Raw genomic sequence first — 22,039 nt, forward strand, 5'->3', positions numbered from 1 at the left:
AAGGAGAAAAGTTAAAGAAAGAAACAGAACAAAATTAATCCCTCTTTTTTGGGATCTAAAAAGAATACATAAGTAATTCTGTTCATTCTTCTACTGTGAAAAAACAACACATCAGCATGGGTCAGAAAGGACGTGTAGCTGTAACATCCTTTCAGACCCACCAAATAAAAAAGAAAAAAATTTTAAACCAATCAAAGAAGCCGTTGGTGGCCCAGAGCCCTCAACCTCAACATCTCAAAATATTTTTTGTGATTATTGGAATCAGGAGAAGCAGAAAATACAGCGAAAGTCTAAAACTGAACTTTGACGGCATTGAAATATATCTGTGCCGAAAACTAATCAAAAAAATGTTCATGGTTTTTCTTGCTGGCTGTTTGGCTGAATATAAATGAAGGGTGGTCTCTGAATTTTGCACAGCACTGTATGTGTGTACTGAATGTGTGCTTGTGCATGTGGTTCCTTGCACACTGGAGGGAGTGTCAGTACTATATTAACAGTTGTTTTGCTGGTGTTGCAGTCTCTCGGGTTGTCCGATAGCTGCTGCTGAGAAGATGGCTAAGGTTCAGGAGAAGCACCAGACCTGTGATGGCACCAAATCCAATCAAGCGTCTGACCGTGTGCTGAGGTAATGTCCTCTCTGAACTTGTTTATATAACATCCCAGCTTGAGAAAAAAACGTTTAGGTGTTCTAATATGACAGATGTGGGCAGTTTGCCTTCTCCTCCATTGTGTTAATAGCCGTTTGAAAAGAAGCAAAGGTTAAACAATGATCCCATGTATTTTGTTTATTCTCATTGAATTGTAATTATGCAGTACTTCTAAATGAGCATTGTGTCAGCAATTTAATAACATACATAAAGACATTTTCAATAGAGTTGGAACAAAAAACTATAAATGCAATGAGTTTTTTTTTTTTTTTCAAAATTTTACATTCTATTATACACCAGGCCTAATTATGTGTCCTTATTAATGAAACACCCAGTACTGACCTTCCTTTTCTCAGAAAAGTATACTGTGAAATGAAGTTATTAAAACAGGAAATGATCATAACCCTTTTCTGACGTAGTGTCCACTCCATTCTCTTGATGTTCTGTATACTGATACAGCCAGGTTCTGTTTATGTTCCTAAAACCATATCCCTGTTCACTTGACTTTGAATCAGCTCAGGTCTTGATTATCTTCCAGGCCGATGTGCTTTGTGAAACAGTTGGAGATCCCACAGTACGGTTACAAGAATAACGTCTCTACCAGTACACCTCGCTCTAACCTGGCCAAAGAGCTGGAGAAATACTCCAAGACAAGCTTTGACTACAGCGGGGGCTACGACAACCAGCCTCACGCCTACAGTAAGCGCTCTCTCACCCACAAGACCCATGGACGAGACACCTCGCCAAGGGGATACGATGGTGAGCAAACCCGATACTCTTTCTTATTACATGTCTCAGGAAGCTTGCATTGACCCCAAATCCAGGATATGATGGTCTTCTCTCTGGTATGTGGCATATAAAAATGCTTCAATATGAATTGTATTATTTATATAATATATAATTATAATAATTTACTCTAAATAATAATAACCGTTTTGTTGTTAGGATCAAAACTGTGCTATTCTAATGTTTTGATACTAAATCCACAGAACATTTTCAGTGGGTCATCTACTTTACCCAAAGTTTGGATATCATCTCATCTCAATATCATTCTCAGATCCTCTTGTTGAGCTGTGGTGAAGCTGTCGTTATGAATTCAGCAGCATAGGTCAGTTTTTTTACACCGGTGAGCTTTCCCACTGAGCGGAAAACCAAGCGTTTCAGAGCAGTGCAGGGGTGGAGTTCCCAAGATAATTTCTCACCTACAGTAGAAATAGCTCGCCTCCTGAATCTCAATCAAGCCGTGTGGTGTGAGTCTGTCAGAGAGTTTGGGTTACGACACGGCCCCGGCACTGATCTGCCTTTCTTCTTTCTGATTGAGATAGAAAGTGCAAATGTGAAGATGTGAATGAGTTTCTAATGAAAAGAATCAAAGGCAGGATCTGATGAGAAATCCCAGGTCAAACTCACAGAGCAAGTCTATTCAAGCTGGATTGGTTTTACTTGATGAGGTAGTATAATTTAAGTGATTACAGATGAGATCCCTGACTATGTGAGCCTTCAATGTCAGTGTGTTTTTAAGTGAGAAGCACCTCATGGAACAGGGTTGAAAAATATTCACTCACTCACCCACTCACATATACAGTTATAAAAGAATTTGTTCTCAAAATAAAAATAGGGGCCTAAAACTTTTGCACAGTACTGTATATTTTCAAACAAAACCTGCAGATAGAGGCAGTAATGTGCCACGTTGTTATTGTTATTAAATGTTGAGCTTGTCACACTTCACTAATGCCAGTGTCGCAATGAATAAAAATTTGGGGAAATTATACAAATATTATATCTCCAGTGAAGCTTCCAATTCCAGTGAATTTCCACAGTTAAGAGTGTTGAATATAGATATTTAATAGAGATCACTAAATAGAGTAGACCCCAAGGAATGAGTTCTTGCTTAAAATGTCTTTGTCCCTAATCCAGAGAAAATGCTGTGATTTCAGAGAAATGATTTAACAAACTCCTTGGCAAAAACAAATGCCAAAAAACATAAAAAAGAACTGTGCAGGACAAGTCATTAAATTAAATTGTGACTGTATCAGTTGTAACTTTAGCAGTGTTTGACCTCTTCCCTTTTTAAAAAAAAAGGTATCTTTTGACTGAACCTTTTGGGTGAAATGACTCGTTTTCTTTTTTCCTTTAGTTTTGGAAAGAGAACAAATGGTGACGCTAAAAAGAGGTCCTTATAGAAGAACAGTGTGAATGATGTTTAAACAGAAAACTAGGTTATTTGGATGAATGTTTTGAAAATATGTAAACAGATAATAGTGGCAATCCTGACCACAATGTTAATTAGCATTTTCCTATCAGACAAAGAGAGCTTATTACTGCATCCACAGCCATGGTATTATTATCCAGCAGTTTTTAAGCGACTGTTTATTCGAAGGGGAGTAATGGATGATATTTTTGTCTTCTCTTTTTTTATGGCTCATCCTCCATGAGGGTAATTTTCCTGCAATTGTGCATAGAATAAAAAATGCTTTTAGTGATGGTCTTATATTTGCTGTTAACAATGTGCAGCCCTGTGTATGCAACGTAGATACCCTGTCACACTGCTCTCTCTCTCTCTCTCTCTCTCTCTCTCTCTCTCTCTCTCTTATTTTATCTCTCTCTTTTTCTCTCTCTCAGACTCATTTGCTCTCAGCATTCATCATGGAACATCAGATCACCCAATAACCGAGTCTTGTAGGTGTCTATCTATCTATCTATCTATCTATCTATCTATCTATCTATCTATCTGTTTATTTGGATGCACAGCATTTATCTCAGCTGTTTATCTATCTATCTATCTATCTATCTATCTATATTTTTATTTTTCTAAAAGTATTGGCACATGCACTTTTTAACGTCACTGTGTGTGTGTGTGTGTGTGTGTGTGTGTGTGTGTGTGTGTGTGTGGGTTGTACGTGACAGCAGCTAAGCGCTACTGTAAGACCTCCAGTCCGGCCAGCAGTACGACGAGCAGCTACGCTCCGAGCAGCAGCAGCAGCAGCAGTGTGAGCTGTGGGGGCGGTAGGGCGGGCAGAGGAGGAGAGAGCAGCGCCAGCAGTACCTGCAGCAAGAGCAGCTTTGACTACACACACGACATGGAGGCGGCACACATGGCCGCCACTGCCATCCTCAAACTGTCCACACGCTGCCGAGAGATGCCCCAGAGCCTGACAGGCAAAGGCCCCGAACTGCTTGCACAGGTCAGCAACACCACCTGTTATATGTTTCTCTACTCTCTCTCTCTCTCTCTCTCTCTCTCTCTCTCTCTCTCTCTCTCTCTCTCTACCCTGTGATTATTTATTTTTTGTGAAGTGCAAATCCCCTGAGGTTAAGAACCAATTTGCTTCAAAGTCCCTGAATGAATCTATTGATGCTCCATAGAGTGGGTCAATCACATGGGGACAACCATGTTTCCACTATCTGATCAGTAGGTTAGTAGAACTTGAAGAAGAACCACTGGTGAAAATGATTGATTGCTCTTATAATGTGTTGTGGGCTTGTATGGCTAAACTCATTTAAACAAAATATATGAACAAATTTAACCTTAAACACGTTCCTATATTATTATTATTATTATATAATAAGATGCATAATAATGATTTATTCACTTTCAGTGTTAGAACCATGGATTATTGCAGAGCATTACAGTTTTTCTCAATCGATTTGGTACATTTCTCACATCATGATTTACTCTGGCATCATAACAAGTGCATTTCTCAAAACAGCAAAACTCAATGCAATACCCGCAAAAGCACACACCTCGCTCAAAATTCTTTGTTTTTGCCTCAAATATTTGTGTCAATCAACTTGTCAGTGACATCAGAATGTCTAGTCTCTGGGTCACTGCCTATGAACAAGTCAGAATACCTAGCCATGTTGTCAGTGCAACAGTGTACACTAAGTATATTCTGATGGAAACTAGCTAAGTTCTTGATTACATATCAATGGAAACAGTATGTGTTACACACAAAATACAAACTTACACAACACAAAGTTACACATAACTGTATGTGGGAGACTGACAGGAAGAAATTGGACTGGAATCAAACATATACAGTAATATTCTTTTATTGTATTGTTCGCAGTGTTCTCCCAGTGTCCGCATGGGTTTCCTCCAGGTGCTCCGGTTTCCTCTCACAATCCAAAAACACATGTTGGTAGGTGGATTGGCGACTCAAAAGTGTCTGTAGGTGTGAGTGTGTAGGTGAATGTGTGCGTGTGCGCCCCCTCCAGGGTGTGCTCCTGTCTTGCTCCCAATGATTCTGTATAGGCTCCGGACTCACCGTGACCCTGGACTGGATAAGTGGTTACAGACAATGAATGAATGAATGTATTGTTCACACTGCAATTTGTTGACAAAGAAATGTGATAGAAATTCATGAAAAACAGACAACTCTTTGGTGGCACTCTATACCACAAAGGAAAAACTACAAAATTAGACTTCCTCTATACGTTCAAAACAACCTGAGACAACAACTTAAAGCACTATACCGGTTTCTTATGTATACATCCTGATGCTCCTCTCTATTGGGCCACATGTTTTCATCCACGTCACACTCGACATCTTCTCTTGCAATACAGCGTGGAAAGAATCTCCTGGAGTGTCTAATCCAGCCTCTGCAGTCATCTGCTGTGATATCCTCACAAGGTGCATCCACGGCAGGCAGCTGGTTCATCTGGGCGTACGGCTGGTGATCGTACACCTTTCATCTGCAGGCTGAGAAGAACTCCTCAGTTGGGATCAGGAATGGGGAATAGGGCAGGAGGAATTCCATCAGCATTTAATGATGAACAGCAAACCATTGCCTGATGGTGTTAGAGTAGTGAAAACTCCCATTATCCCAAATGACCACATTTTTGGGCATATCCTCTTGCATCAGACCTCTCTCATTATCAAGGATGAGTTCCCTGTAGAGGGTGTCCAAGAACGTGACAAGATGCTGTGTGTTATAGGGCCCTATAATGGGAATATGTGTAAGCACACATTGTGGTGTTTCCTCCCCGTTGGCCTGGAACATCAATGGTAGCCCTTTGGCCAATGATGTTTCAACCACGCCTTCTGCATTTTGCAAGGTTGAAGCCAGCCTCATCCAGGTATATGGAGTGGTTCTCTTGATTTCAACTCCATGATGCGCTACAGCATAAAAGGAGTAATGAAGTACATATCATTTTCATTTTGAACAAGTAACAGTTACATACATATTAGCCATAGCAAATGTGTCAGTATGAATAAGGGTTATACCTGTACATACTGGTAGCATAGCTCTTCCACCCTGTCACCATTTCTTTGAAATGGAACTTCGTACAGCTGTTTCATGCTCATCTGGTGTTGTTTCAGAACCCGGTCAATGGTAGAGATGCTTACAAATTTAATATTTTGAAAAACATTGCTGGATCTCCCTCAACCTTATGGCATTATTTGATATGACCATAGAACATATAGTTTCCTCTTGTTGAGGTGTGAAAATGGAACCTCTGCCACCCCCTATGAGCTAGTCTTGCAGTCCTGTATGGTATAAGAATGGAAAAATGTGAAACGTAATATTGAAATACATAAACAAAGAATGTAGGTTAACGTGCAACATTACAGAGTTCACCATACCTGAGTTCATTACATACCTGTTTTCTCTATGAATGTTTGAAGACACAGTTGTTCTTCCAAAATTCAGCTGCACCCGGCGACCAGCTTCAGCCATTTCAGACCATGATTTAAAACATGGTCCACAATTGTTGCCCTTATTTCATTTAGGACAAACCTATGGGCATGGACTCTCCTACCTCTTCATCTGTTTTGTCCCCTCAGCTTCCCACCATGCAGCCTTACCCCTCTTCTTGGCTGTTCACCTTGTACAAGGCCTTGTCTTTCCATTGTGAGACTTTGTGACACTGCAATGTGTTGTGTCTACATATGTTTGTCAGCTGAAGGTTCATGAGATGACCTATAGCTGTTTGACCATTGGTTGATCTAAACCTTCACAAATTCCCCTTCTTAACTGAAGGCCAAAGTTCACCTGAGAACAATTTAATCAATTGAGGATAAATTACCAAAATCCACCAAAAAAGTTTCAGTGAAATGTACAAATTATGCCTGAGAGATTCAGACATATTCAGCACTTTTGCATGTAATGACCTAGGCAATGACCTGAAGCCTGTTTTGTAGGGTAAGAAAACAGTCAGTTAGTAGAAAACATTTTGATAAATGTGACACAAGCAATTAATAATGCAAAAAAAGCCAGCAATTGTACATGACCATTTGCATGAATGTACAAACGCATTTGCAAAATATTGAGAAATGCAATTATAATGTGCACAAGTGATGAGGAGATGTGGAGATTGAATGAATAGTTTTGAGGATTTCAATTCTGATCTGGGAAATGAACCAAATCAACTGAGAAAATCTGTAATAAGCCACAAGGCTACAGTAGAGTAAATTCCTCTCTGTCTCTGCTGGAGGTTTCCCAGAGTGCAATCCACTGCCTGAAGAAAATTCTCATTAAGAAAATATAATACTTCATTTATGCATCACAGGCATCTACATCCCACAGGTTACAGGCCAGGACTTTAAAATGGCTGGCTCTTAGGCACCATACTGAGCAGGTATAGGTTTATACTGGACAGCCATTGTAAAATCCCAACCTGGGATTAGTATTTTAAAACCTCTGAAAGGGATGTTGTTAACCTTATATTTATATGGAATCCCTGAAGATGAAAATAAAAGTTCCTGAGACCAGTTCTGCATTATTCTTTTTCTGCCTGTTATAAAACAGTTGAAATAATATTTCTAGCATCACTTATAATCGCAACCATCAAAAACATTTAAAAAAAGTTTTCCTTCCTCAATTTTATTTTCTTGTAAGGAAGTGGCCCAGAAAGGTAACAAAAATTAATTGTAAATGTCTGACACTTAGTGTGTTATACCAGTTTTGACAGATTTTTTTTTCTGTTACCCTTCCAGTCTTCATAAAAACAGGGGAAATTAATTTTCTCAGGTGCTAAGTGCTAGAAATTAGCATGCTGTACCTGCTTTGACCACACGCGAGCATCTCTGTTGAGTTGTATTGCTCCTTTTTGTCAAAGTTAATACACCATGCTAATTTTTAGTTTAAAAATAAATAATTTGGAACTTTATCTCAGGAACATACTTTCAATTTTTTATCCTCAGTATCTCTGTCATACAGTTTGTAGAAAAAAGCTGGGATACTGTTGACTTGGAATTCATAATAACACCTTCATTTTGATTTCTGATATGTTTTGATTCAGTGGGTATTCTGTCTTCATAGTTATAGACCATTCATTTATTTATTCATTCATTATCTGTAGCCGCTTATCAAGTTCAGGGTTGCGATGGGTCTTGAGCGTACCAGGAATCATTGGGCACAATTTCAAAATCCCAGCCAGGAATCTAGACCGAAGATCCAGATATGAAAACCTCTGTACTATGTGCTGTAGATGTTTTATTTTTTAAATTTATTTAAACTTTAATTCAACCAGGCAGGCCATTAAAACCAAAACTTATTCATGTAGCAGACTGTGATTGGGTTCATTTTTATAGACACTCTTACGATTCTATGGACAGTCGTAGATCACTTACATTTCTAATCATGTTACAGAGATGCTGAAATGTTAGAACTGGTGCTGAAGGAGTCTTGTTGGTGTAGCGTGGTGTCGGCAGTGTTACTTACTGTGACTGTGCTGATCTGACTGAATGATAAACTGTTTCCATGCCATTTTGAGGCATCTGATGCAAGCCATTAATTGCATTTATTCTACACTAATCCTGCCTTGGCTCTTTAGAGAGCACGGCATGGAGACTGTGTATGGGTGTGGTGTTACAGAGGCGCCAGGGCAACTCTGGCTTGGCACACCAAGCGACTGAGACGTGGGTCATCATATGAGCTTAATGGTCTGAGCAGGTCCTGATTGCTTCAGTGACACATCGATTGTGGAGATTACCTGAAAGGTGATAACAGGACCATAAGCAGCATCTAACAGCAGGGAGAAAGCTAGGGCAGTGTTAGTCCTCTCTGTCTCTTTTTTCTCTCTCCCTCTCACACCACCCCACACCCCCCTCCCTCACATACTCGCTCTCTCCCTGTGTCTGTATGAGACAGGTTGGATCGATGGTGTTTTTAGCCACAGCCTGTTCTCTCCCACTGGGTGCTGTAGAAAGAGTGTGTGTGTGACCTCTCTTTAAGGACACTGGGGTGAGCTGAAGCCTAGAGAAAGAGAGAGCGAGGGAGGCAGCAGGGCTCTCTGTATTGAGCACTAATGAGACACTATAGATTTAGGACAGTGAATCATCCTGCTCTTATTTTTTTTAAATGGTGGGAGATGTGACAAATCTATGGCATTACAGTACGGACGCTGATTTGTATCACAGTGTTTAGTTGATCTTTTAGCTTTTTTATTCATTTGGGCTGTAGTTTTAACGGGAAATGTTTATAAAGGCTGTGTAAAACAAATGATTGCAATGATTTCTAAAATTCTGCAATTGCAATTGTTAATGGGATATAATGAAAAAATCAGTTGTTTAACATAAATGAATGGGCTGACAGTTAGCAGCATAACCCCTTTGAACGTTTTGCTGATACTATACGCTGACTGGTGTTGTTTACAAGTTCTCTATAATTGGTCTAATAATACACGTAGCTGTCTAGTTTTCAGATGAATTACTGATTATTCTCAGTGTGTCCTGAGCTATTTTTTCACATCACTGTTTGTCTATTTATCCTCCTATCCTTCTGTCTTTTTATTTCCTTACTTTCTCTGTCCCCCATCACTCGGTGCACTGCAGTCTGTGTGCTTTGCTAAAGTAAAAGTGCTGGCAGGTTTCTCCTCCTAATGTGTGAGCTGCCCAGCAATGCTGCATTAGTGGCAATCAAAAAAGATAAAGGTGGTGCTTCACATATGTCGGAGAAGCTATGTGCCAGCCTTCACCCTCCCCCCTTGATGGGTCCCAGGTGATGGGAGGATACTTAGCTAGTGGCTGGGAACTGGGTAAAAACTCCAAGAGTGTAGACACACCACACTGCCCCTAAAAAAATCTCCTCTACTGCTTAAATTCTGAATCCACTGAATGTTTTGAATCTGCACCTTCATAAGTTCTGCTGCTTGTTTCAGTGAGCTAAGAGTGGGAAATAATTCACATGGAATACAAGAGGAGGTTTTCCAAGGCTGATGCGCCATGATGAGGGCCTAGGAGGGCTAACATGATTTTAAACTGTGTTTGTCTCCTCTCTTTTTTAATTCAGAGTCCAGATGAGCGAGACGCAGAAGAGAACGGGACTCTAGATCTGAGTATGGGTAGACCGGGTGGGCTGGGAGAAGGTACGGTTCTCACCCCCCTGCAGCCCATGTCCCCTCAGCGGCAGGCTCTGCTCAACAGCAGCTGCTATCAGATGAGTCCAGCCGACTGCTGGGACCTGCCTGTGGATTACACCAAGATTAAACGACTGGACGAGGACCACAAAGAGGTACTTCCTCCAGACCCCAGCTGGGAGCACTGCTGCTTTACTGAAGTGAATACAGATGGATGGCAGAGCATTTGGCTGCTGCATCCGTAACATTTTACTGGAGGAGAACCATCGCTGAAGTTTTAATGAAACAGCACATAAAGCAGACACTGCATACTGTTGCGTTTTACATTGTTTCACACTGTATGCTGAGATGTATAAACCAAGTAGGGAGCTGGAATTTTGCTGTTTTCTTTAAAGAGTGAGCATTTTAGCCAATGGAGCATGAGTGACATCTAGTGGTAAAGACTAGTACTACATATTACCTGTGCTGTCTATGGATTTACCCCATTTTCATGAAAAGCAATTCTAATTGAAAGATATAAATAGCGGAGACATGGCAGCGGGGGTTGGTTATTATTACGGGTGTTTAAAGAGACAATTTGGAACTTAAACATTATACCTTTCACTTATTAAAGTCAATGTCAATGTCATTCAGTTTTTAACATTATGATTTATGACTCCTTGTTACGAGAGGGGTGTGCATCTGCATTAAAGAGGACATATTCTACCTCTTCTGCAAAGTTAACACAGTTCCTTGGGGCCCTTCATTCAAATTGTCCACAATGATGGATGGACAGGTTTTAAGGGGTTAATAAAATGCCTTTAATATGGCTAGTGCTGGACGACCACAAATCAATCCCAGTAAACATTTAGCCGTTGATTCAACGTTGAAATAACGTAATGACTGCCGTCTAATCAACGTTCTCTTAATGTTGAAAATGAAAGTTGAAAAGACGTCCAAACACAAACATTGAAAAGACGACTATTAGACGTATTTTGGACGTCCACTGACGTTATCGATTGGTCACCACTTAACTAATTATTAAGATGGATTTTGGACGTCCATTGACGTTTAAAATATGTCCTTGACGGACAGACTACTTTTAGACCTATTTTGAACGTCCAGGGACGTTCCTTGTTTACTGGGATATCATTATTAATTGTACATTTTACCACGATTATGATTAATTAACAATTATATTATATTTATTATTTTATTTTATATTTCAGTGACGAGGCTTGTACTGTAAATATGCTCCAGTATTAAATATGGGATATTTTTTTAAAGTTGCTGGGAGCTTGGGACTTGTTTCTCAGTGCTTACATTTGACTTCTTTTTGTTCAGTGGCGTCTTAATTAGTCAAACACAGCAGGTCCAAACCAAAGACGCGGTGTTTTTCTGTGGTACGAGCTGTTCGAGTCGCTTGGTTGGCCTCGGTGTTTAAGTTGGTTCTATGTGGCAGCTAGGGGCAGAATCGTGACTACAGCTTGGTAGCGTGGTTTTAAAGGGACAGTACATGAACACACAGTGAGGACATAAGAGAATAATAATAATCCATATAATTGTTATAGGGCGGCACGGTGGCGCAGCAGGTAGTGTCACACAGCTCCAGGGGTCTGCAGGTTGTGGGTTCGATTCCAGCTCCGGGTGACTGTCTGGGAGGAGTTGGTGTGTTCTCCCCGTGTCCGCGTGGGTTTCCTCCGGGTGCTCCGGTTTCCTCCCACAGTCCAAAAACACACGTTGCAGGTGGATTGGCGACTCGAAAGTGTATGTGTGTGTGTGTGTCTGTGTTGCCCTGTGAAGGACTGGCGTCCCCTCCAGGGTATATTCCCGCCTTGCGCCCGATGATTCCAGGTAGGCTCTGGACCCCCCGCGACCCTAAAATTGGATAAGCGGTTACAGATGATGGATGGATAATTGTTATAGACAAGGTTATGTCGATTAGAAGTTCTGAATGTTGATTTTGATTCATTTTCGATTAATTGCCCAGCCCTAGGCTGAAGTAATTTTAAGTTGCTTTTAAAACTATATTTTTATCCACACCCTGACAAGAACACAATGATTTGTGAAGAGTTCATAAAATCCCCATGTTCTCTCCCTGTCAGGATGAGCTGGACCCCTTCCAGGAGCTGCTGGACGATCAGCAGTACCCAGGAGAGGTGTCCCTCCCCAGCCCCAAACACAAATACGCCCCCTGCAAGGAGAGCAAGAAAGAGCTCCTCACGTAAGAAGAGCATCTACACATTCTTTCACAGACAAAAGCTTTTCAGAATGTGAGAGCGGTCCTTAATTCTAAAGCTGTCTCCACAGGCTTTCCAGCTGCCAGCTGGCTGACAAGGGCATGCGTGGCATGATGGCAACCAACTCCCAGGATCTGAAGTAAGCTCCATGATATCATGTTTAAATCCTTTCACATGTCTTTGTAAACGATGCAGAAATGAGATCCAGCCCTTCATCTGTCTGCAGGTGTCCAACTCCAGGTTGTGATGGCTCAGGGCACATAACAGGCAACTACGCCTCACACAGGAGGTAACCACACCCCCCCACACACACACACACACACACACACAAACACACACACACTTACAAACAAACAAGTGTTTTGACAAGTGATGATTATTCTTAATAATCCATACATTCTACCAGCCACACACAAATACATACAAACTTGTAAGTAATACAAGTTATACTTGTATTTTCAATAGAATAAAGCCAATTTTGTGGGCGACTAATGCTTGAAATTATTCAAATTTTGCATTTCCCCAAAAATTTGAAATTACTTTTTTTCATATTTTTATTACGTATGTAATAGGGAAAAAATATAATTCCCACAAAATCCAACATCATATTAAATTGGACACTCAATTTCCTATGTGAGAAATGTGTGACTGTGTGTTGAGCTGCTATAGGGCACTGAGTGATGAAAGGGGTTACAAAACTTTGACATTTTCTCCTTAAAGACTGTGCTGAGATGAATCTTGATATCAACACAACACAAAAAGAAGCATATTTAACACAATGAAAATACTGTTATTTATGGTGATTTACTTGCTAACAGTTCACACTCTTTTCAGCCACTGCAGAATAACTGTAGATTTGTACCAATCCTAGTGTAAATCAGTAACAGACTATGTCAAATTCAAAGAAATCTTAGCAGCATTACAGGGTGGTAGATCTTGGCCAGGCAGGTAAAGAGGTATAGGAGGAGGTTCTCATAAATTGTCCAAGGCTTCAGGTTATCCAGAAGCAATTGAAGGAATGTGACTTGATTTTCTTCACACACATGGATCACATTTAGGTCACCACTTACTACCACTATAACTGAGGTCCTTGTCCACACCATTTATGAGGGCAAGGAAAATGAAAGGCCCCAGTAATGGAACTTTGAGCCCTCCCCCTGTGAGCTCTTGTAAGTCAGTGAAGCAATCTTGATAGTAAACTCACTGCCTGCAGCCAGACACAGAGCTGGTGGAAAAATGTGTCTGAGGCCTTATATAAGGGAAGGGTACTAATTAGTCCACAGAGTGGTCAGTTTTACAGGTCAATGATAAGGAATTGTATATTTGTTTACCCTATTATTATGGCAAGTATTTCCAAATATTTGTACCATAGCAGGGCGGCACGGTGGCACCACAGGTAGTGTCGCAGTCACACAGCTCCAGGGACCTGGAGGTTATGGGTTCCCGCTCCAGGTGACTGTCTGTGAGGAGTTGGTGTGTTCTCCCCGTGTCCATGTGGGTTTCCTCCGGGTGCTCCATTTTCCTCCCACAGTCCAAAAACACACGTTTGTAGGTGGATTGGCGACTCAAAAGTGTCTGTAGGTGTGAGTGAATGTATGAGTGTGTGTTGCCCTGTGAAGGACTGGCGCCCCCTCCAGGGTGTATTCCTGCCTTGTGCCCAATGATTCCAGGTAGGCTCTGGACCCACTGTGACCCTGAATTGGATAAGCGCTTACAGATAATGAATGAATGTACCATAGCATATTTCTTTTCAAGTGCCCAACAGTAGAGTGATGGAGTTTGTCTGTTGTAGTTTGTCAGGTTGTCCTCGAGCAAAGAAGAGTGGAATCAAGATCATACACAGCAAAGAGGACAAGGATGACCAGGAGCCGATCAAGTGAGCTTTCCTTATGTTGTATTTTTTGGGGTCATGTTGTGGGCTGTTTGTGTGGATCAGTATGATTGCGTATGAGGCTTGGCCAAACACAACACGCTACACCAACAAGGGTCTTTGGGCTTGGACTGTATCATGTTTATAACTGTAAGTTGCACAGGGTAAATGGGTTTGCTAAATGAATTACATGTAACACTTACATTACACTTGCAGGTGTCCTGTGCCAGGGTGTGATGGTCAAGGTCATGTCACGGGGAAGTACGCATCCCATCGCAGTGCATCTGGCTGCCCACTGGCTGCTAAACGGCAGAAAGACGGCTTTGTGAATGGAGCCCCGTTCGCCTGGAAGTCTGGCAAGACGGAGGGCATGACCTGCCCCACGCCTGGCTGTGACGGCTCAGGACATGTCAGCGGCAGCTTCCTCACACACCGCAGGTTAGTAGAAGAGTGTGTGTGTGAATGTATACAACAATTCTCCACTGTTTTTCGTAATGTTGCATTCAAGTGTTGTTTCTGTGGAACAGTGATTGACTACAGTAATTTTTTTACTATAGTATCGTGATGGAAAATGTGTCCCTAAGATTAAAATGAATACCAAACTGTTTTCCTAGGTTTATAATGGATTGATATCTAAATAAAAGGCCCCCTACGCCCAAAGCGTTTGTCAGACACTGTAGATATGTGTGCAGCGATGCAATGTCTGAGCAGAAGGACAAGTGCAAAGTTTAAGAGTGTGTTTCTTATTCAGTCTGTCTGGCTGTCCCCGAGCCACTTCAGCTATGAAGAAGTCTCGGATAACTGGAGTGGAAATGCTTACTATCAAGCAGCGTGCAAGCAAAGGTACTGTCCTATTGACCTGGAGATATGATATTACTCCTAATTTAACTAAACAGACCTAGTCCATGGGGAGGGTATTAGTTTCCAACCAAACACAAGGACTGTCTGTGTTTGACCAGGAGTCAATGTGTGCTCTTTTCCAGGCATAGAGAACGACGAGGAAATCAAACAGCTGGATGAAGAAATCAAAGATCTAAATGAATCCAACAATCAAGTGGAGTCAGACATGATTAAACTTAGGACCCAGGTGAGACAGCTCCTCTCACTTCTCACTTCCCTGTAATCATTCATGAATCTGTAGTCATGGCAACATGGCTCCTCTCTATTCCCAGATCACCACCATGGAGACCAACCTGAAGTCCATGGAGGAGGAGAACAAGGCCATTGAGCAGCAGAATGACTCACTCCTGCATGAGCTGGCCAACCTCAGCCAGTCGCTCATCAACAGCCTGGCCAACATCCAGCTGCCTCATATGGTACGAAACAGCGAAGCACCTGCAGCATGGACTCTGCTTTAACCCAGTTACTTATGAACAACCAATGATTTTAAAGTATAAACATTTTCAATGTTTCACATCATACTCTTTAAAGGAATGTGCTGATATTAAGTTAGATTTACACAGTTTCCAACTGTAGTCAATCAGGCAAGGTGTAGTCTTTAGAGTTGCACTGGAGCTATAAGGCTGATGTTGCTAAAAAAAAGTAACATAAGATTAAAATACACTAATACTCTATGCCTAATGTTCCTCCAAAGTTAGGTTTCAGGATGATATTATTGTTTTTAGTTATGTAGCAATTTTGTTTGTAGTTAAGTTTAGAACTTTATCTATATCTATATTTATATTCATTCATTCTGTAAGCGCTTATCCAGTTCAGGGTCGCGGTGGGTCCAGAGTCTACCTGGAATCATTGGGCGCAAGGCAGGAATACACCCTGGAGGGGGCGCCAGTCCTTCACAGGGCAACACAGACACACATTCACTCACACCTACAGACACTTTTTTGAGTCACCAATCCACCTATCAATGTGTGTTTTTGGACTGTGGGAGGAAACCGGAGCACCCGGAGGAAACCCACACGGACACGGGGAGAACACACCAACTCCTCAGAGACAGTCACCCGGAGCGGGAATCGAACCCACAACCTCCAGGTCCCTGGAGCTGTGTGACTGCGACACTACCTGCTGCACCACCGTACCACATCTATATTTATTTTGGATAAAATTACATTTGTCAAAAACTACATATCCAATAATATTTGTGATTACTTAACAACTTGATGTAAAGCCCAAAGATCAATTTTACTTTGGTGACAGGTAGTGTCGCAGTCACAGAGCTCCAGGGACCTGGAGGTTGTGGGTTCGATTCCCGCTTCGGGTGACTCTGTGAGGAATTGGTGTGTTCTCGCCGTGTCCGCGTGGGTTTCCTCCGGGTGCTCCGGTTTCCTGCCACAGTCCAAAAACACACGTTGATAGGTGGATTGGCGACTCAAAATTGTCCGTAGGTATGAGTGTGTGAGTGAATGTGTGTGTGTGTGTCTGTGTTGCCCTGTGAAGGACTGGCGCCCCCTCCAGGGTGAATTCCAGCCTTGCGCCCAATTATTCCAGGTAGGCTCTGGACCCACCGCGACCCTGAACTGGATAAACGGTTACAGATAATGAATGAATGAATGAATGAATGAATGAATGAATGAATGAACGAACATTTCTTATAGATTATTAAGGGGCGGGGGGTTGACTGGTTGAAGCAAGTAAGATAGGGTTTACTCTATTAGCCTTGTAGCCCCTGTGCAAAGCCAAAGAGTCCAACATCTGACACCAAGCATATCTTGAGTGACTACATCTCGTCCATGCTGGAAACTATGTAAATTTCAATTTCTTGTTTAACTATTCCTTTAATGGTGGCAAAGGCCGAAAAAAAGTCATGTCATTGTAAATTTTCCTTTAGCGTACAGTATGAAGCAACACTAGATTGTTGTTAAAAATAGCCCAGGCCTTGGGTAATGGGTCAGTGACAGTTGAGTTTCTCTCATCTGCTTCTTTATGTATGTTGTTGAGTTTCTCGCAGCTCCATGTGCTTCTGTGCTTAGGTCACTTCCTTTATTGGCCATTTTATGAGAAACAGCCTCACACCAGCAACTGCTTTTCAGTTGAGTAAGAACATGGTTGCTGCGCCTGCAGATGTTCATGCATTTGTCCACTCACTGATCTCCATACTACCTGAGACAGGGTTTGATTGGAAGATCCCTGCTCTACTGCGCTTAGCCATGTTGGTAAACAACTGAAAGACGTCTCTTTTGAATATGGCTCCTCAGTTCTCCACCTCCACCTCAGTGAACTGGAACTGATTGCAGGAATCCTACTAGGGTTCCTCACATCTCATCAGCATCGGATGCCTGTGGCTTTTTATGTGCTGTTCTAATTTTTACATTCTCCATTAGGAGTCCAGAGCTAAAGTGGGAAACCTAGCGTTTCTGAAAATCAGATCACCTAAGGCTGTGCTTTTGTTTTGTATCATACAGAGAGTTCATTGAAATCTGCAGCATTTGTAAGAAAGCTTCATGCCCAGCTAATAGTATTCTCTCTACACCTCTCCCCTGTAGAAACCGGTGCCACTGAAAGAGGCCCCTGTTAAAAATTACTGCTGTTTACAGATGCCCCACAGAGTAAGAGATTCATTTTCCATAGTCTTAACTTTATCCTTCTCCTCACTATCATTTTCTTCCCTATAGCCCTCCTCTTCTCCGTTACACACACTGTAGTGTATAGACAACACAAAGGTCACATATTACCTCATATTAGCTACTGCGTTTTCAAACTGAGTGTAAACACAGGACAGTAGCATAGGGTGCAGCTCGTATTTTACAAGCTGGGGTTACACTATGAGCCATATTTATTTGTTGTGTCTTGCATTAATAATGAATGTTATCAACCCAGGTAGAGTGACATCTAGTGGGCTGGTGCTTGTTAATACTTCTTTGCTATCCATGACACTGCTATTTTGTGTTTTTTATTTCACTAGTGAGTATCAGTATTGCTGACACACTCATATGCATGGAACCTCACCATCAGGCATGCACTCATCGCACATTTGCCTTTTTCGTAACATTGTCCATCTCATGATTCTGCCAGTTTAGTCAGAAATATATACGATTTTCTTGGTTAGATTTATTTACCTCTAGAGCAGTTTTATCAACAGCTGAAGATGATATCTTACACTTGAAATGCACTGTATAAAGACGTCCATCCCTTCCCTTAAGACCTACTTCTCCCCTGCCCCTTTTCTGTTGTAGTCCTCAAATCTGTACAAAATTGTACTGATAGAACATACCAAGATTATCTGCAAGAGCGCTTGTGACTTTGGCCAAACGTCATTGATTCTAATCTGTTCCACAGGAGCCGATGAACGAGCAAAACTTTGATAGTTACGTGAGCACTTTGACAGATATGTACACTCATCAGGATCAGTACCAGAGCCCGGAGAACAAGGCCCTGCTGGAGAACATCAAACAGGCCGTCCAGGGCATCCAGGTGTAGCGCACCAGGTAACGGGGTCGCATACGCAAGCAAAAAGAAAACGAAATAGGAAGCAACAAAAAAAAATAACATGTAAAAAGTATGAATAATGATTATGATTTTTTGCTGCTGTAATTTATTGTATTATCTTGCATTATTTATGATTCTGTTATGCTTTTGAGGGGAAAGAAAATAATGACCTAACTTATTTGTTGCCTTGCTTTAAAGATGATTACCAATGGCAAATGTTTTGAGGAACATTCATGTTTTGTACATTTTTCATATGACCTGACATAATGTGATGTACTGTTTATAGCTGCTAATGTATGCACATTTTAGTGTATATGTATTTATTAATTGTAAACAAAACCATCCATTGTTTTAAAAAGCTTACTGACAAAAGGGAGGGGAGAAAAAAAAGAAACATTGCTGTGTTGAAGTGGATCAGCGAATGGGAATGTAAAGGGCAATCAGCTAATAAGCTTTTTTTTTCTTTTCTTTTTGGGAATAAAAGGAGTTCAGTATGTGCTGTGCAGGTTGTTCGATTGGTGTTAAATGGTTAATTTTGTAACTATATAAAGGAACTCCATAAAGATTTGTCTTTTTTTTCAGAGAAACATTTTACAGTGGTCAGTGTGGGCACTCGATCAAGTACACCTATAGCTCTTTGCGCTTCTGTTTATTTTTATTTTTCAAAAGGAGAAAAAATGAATCTGATAAACAAGGAATGGACTAAGAAATCTCAATATTTTTCGTGAAACATCATGACACGGAAACCCACTTAGTGCGAATCCCAAGACCGTGAGAGAAATAAATACTCCATAACCGACACCATTCTTAACGTCGTTACACTTCGGTGAAGGCCAATCACTATGGACAAATTTTAAGGAGACAATCCAGCATAAATTGTGAATTTATGATCGTAAATTATTAGTAGGTAGTGAGATAGCATATCAGCAATATATGACAATGAATCAATCATTTATTTAGATATGGGATGCAAAAGTTCGGGTATATGCAATTTCTTATTCTTGACATCACAGGAAACTAAGTAATCTTTTTACTAAATGTAAAGTATTAAGTTTTATATAAATCTTTTACTACAATCATGTTTTCGGGTTTAAACATGAGTGATCAAGTCCAAACGGATGAATGCATTTGCATTATGATTTAACATTTCTCATGTTCTGTTCTGCAAAGGGATGCCTTCGTTTCCATGTTTTGATGTTTTGTTTTGGTTATTCAAATTTTTTTTAAAAAGCATAAATAACAGGGAGGTGCCCAAAAAAACCCAGAATAGCTAGGAAAATTTCTTTGTTTTATTTTTTATTTGTTTTTGCAGAGAGTTAATCTGCGTGTGAATGTGAGATTGTGTTGGACTTACAGGGTTAACGTCACCATCCATGTGTTTTTATTGTTCCGTCACAGTTATGCAGCACTTGTCTTGTAGGGTTGTTCAGTTATCATGTACAAACAAGCATAAATCAGTACCAGATGCAAAAAACATTGCCAGATTTCCATTATGACCTTACAGACTCACGTATCGAGGGCAGTATTTATTACATTTGTGAAAAACCTGTGTTTTTTATCATATGGTTCATTCTTGAGTTTGTGTCTATGACAAATCAGAAGCACTTTAAGCTCCTCAAATCACAGGAACTCAAGTAAGGAGATTTTTATAAATTGGACCCTGACATAGAGGCCTACGTTGTGTGGGGGCACATTTACACGCTCGTACAAATAACCAGTTTACATAGCTGAAATTGAGGGTAGTAACATTGTGGAGGGCTGTATGCTACTCTACCCAACACTTGACATTGGGCACAGTGAGCTTAGGCACATATCCAGCCACTCCAGGGCTACTATTCGCTGGAGATTATCCGAGTTGTGAGTAGGTAACTGAAGCACTTGGTCAGACATAAAAACCAATAACAAAATTCACCAATTAGAACCAGCGTCTGGAGGCGTTTGGACGAGTAATGTATATGTGCACCCACAAATAAGAATTGCACTTGAGCTTAACATTGTGAAGTGGCCCCTTTTAGTTCAAACGTTAGCCTACGTCAGGCAGTTCACAAAACAATGTTAATGCTTGAGTTCAGTGGTTTAAGAGTGGGTTGTGTAGTACGCATGATTCTCATGCCATGTTGTCACAGAGATTGATGGTCATCATACTTGGACCGTCCAAGCCATTACCATCCACATTTCTTTCCCTTTTTTCCTTTATCATTTAGACTAGCCTTGTTTTTGAAGAGTTCATGTGAAGGTGCTAGTCATTCCCCTGTCTCATCCCTCCCAATGGACTAACAGGCCAAAATGTCTGCCTCTTCATCCTCCTCCACCTCCTCCCTCCAAAGCTTTGTGTATGCAGCTGCCAATATAGTAATGCTTCTAATAGACCAATAGAAAAGTTTTCCTCTCATGAACTTATCATAACTGATTCGACAGGATCTTAAGCACAATTTTGCTGCTCACCTTTTGTTCGAACATATTGCAGTATCTAATTAAAAACACATTATCTGTAACTATTTAAATAGAAAACACTAACTACACTATCACATGCTTGAATGCAGAATACGTTTCTTATTATTAATAATTGTGACTTCATCAGGTTACAACGTACCATTTGAAAAGGACTTCAAGAAATCATTTTAAAACTGGATTTTATATTTAAAAAAAAAAAAGAAACATGGCTTTCTCTTGGTCTCTTGCTCTCTATCTTTCTCTCCCTATTTTATTATTATGATTATGATTATTATTATTATTATTATTCTTTTTTTAATTACATGGCATGATTTTGGTTGATATGATACTTTTTGCTGTAAATGTTTAAGATCACACGTTGCAGTGATATTTCATTTTGAAATTGTGAACTTTGTACAATTTTTAATCATGCTGGTGTTGACATCTCTTACTCAATAAAAACTTGTGTTGCCACACTATGTGTGTCGTTGCCTTGACTGTGGGCCTCCAGAAAAAGTACAAAGTATATAAATTAAACAAAAGCTGTGAAGAGAAAACAAATGTAATCGAAACCGTAATTGTGTGGGCTTTAATTTGGCCTAGCCATTTACAACATATTTTAGATTATTAGAGCAGACTCCTCCAGTGTGTTCAGTTGTCCAGTGGTGTAGTGTTAACAGCAGTTTCCATAACTGCTCTCCCAGTGTCTGTGTGGGTTTTTTTCCGGGTGCTCCGGTTCTCTCCCATTTACCAAAAACACATGTTGGTAGGTGGATTGGTGACACAAAAGCGCCTATATGTGTGAGTGTGTTGCCCTGCGATGGGCTTGCGCCCCCTCCAGGGTGAGTTCCACCCTTGTGCAAGCCATTTCAGAAGTACAGAGTGAATCAAAAGTATGGCTTAATTAGAGTTTTACTAGTATAAATATGACTATGGTAAGAGAGTGAAATTCCATGTAAAACAATGGTGAGATATGACTGAAAAATTTACATTAAGTCATCCAGGTAATATGACTAGTCAGAATGGCTTTAAATGGTTACTTAGATCTATGTTCTAGTCCATAAAAATCATAGCTCATATCTGAAATAAGGGAAAGAAATATGACACAAACCTTCAGTTTGAGTTTTAATAGTAAAAACTGCATTAAGACTTGTTTTGAATTGTATTGAAAGGAGTGTATTGAA

At 40.6% G+C, this 22,039-nt stretch overlaps 1 protein-coding gene across 5 annotated transcripts in view; it reads left to right on the forward strand.

The window, feature by feature from the left end:
- Nucleotides 1-21,295, forward strand: part of myt1la (myelin transcription factor 1-like, a) — a 77,540-nt gene extending 56,245 nt beyond the window's left edge. For 3 of the 5 annotated variants that reach the window (XM_066676104.1, XM_066676107.1, XM_066676105.1), the window contains 15 exons: nt 518-625; nt 1,186-1,406; nt 3,270-3,326; nt 3,555-3,832; nt 9,884-10,105; nt 12,035-12,153; nt 12,240-12,308; nt 12,396-12,458; nt 13,962-14,045; nt 14,256-14,477; nt 14,791-14,882; nt 15,023-15,126; nt 15,212-15,355; nt 17,480-17,542; nt 18,273-21,295. In XM_066676104.1, the coding sequence (XP_066532201.1) occupies nt 518-625; nt 1,186-1,406; nt 3,270-3,326; nt 3,555-3,832; nt 9,884-10,105; nt 12,035-12,153; nt 12,240-12,308; nt 12,396-12,458; nt 13,962-14,045; nt 14,256-14,477; nt 14,791-14,882; nt 15,023-15,126; nt 15,212-15,355; nt 17,480-17,542; nt 18,273-18,413 (1,987 nt within the window). In that variant the 3' untranslated portion in view covers nt 18,414-21,295. The remainder of the gene's footprint in view (nt 1-517; nt 626-1,185; nt 1,407-3,269; nt 3,327-3,554; nt 3,833-9,883; nt 10,106-12,034; nt 12,154-12,239; nt 12,309-12,395; nt 12,459-13,961; nt 14,046-14,255; nt 14,478-14,790; nt 14,883-15,022; nt 15,127-15,211; nt 15,356-17,479; nt 17,543-18,272) is intronic. The other 2 variants (XM_066676106.1, XM_066676108.1) reach the window with 2 other exon arrangements.
- Nucleotides 21,296-22,039: the final 744 nt, after the last annotated feature.

The sequence above is a fragment of the Hoplias malabaricus genome, chromosome 7 (assembly GCF_029633855.1).
Source record: "Hoplias malabaricus isolate fHopMal1 chromosome 7, fHopMal1.hap1, whole genome shotgun sequence".
NCBI classification, from domain to species: domain Eukaryota; kingdom Metazoa; phylum Chordata; class Actinopteri; order Characiformes; family Erythrinidae; genus Hoplias; species Hoplias malabaricus.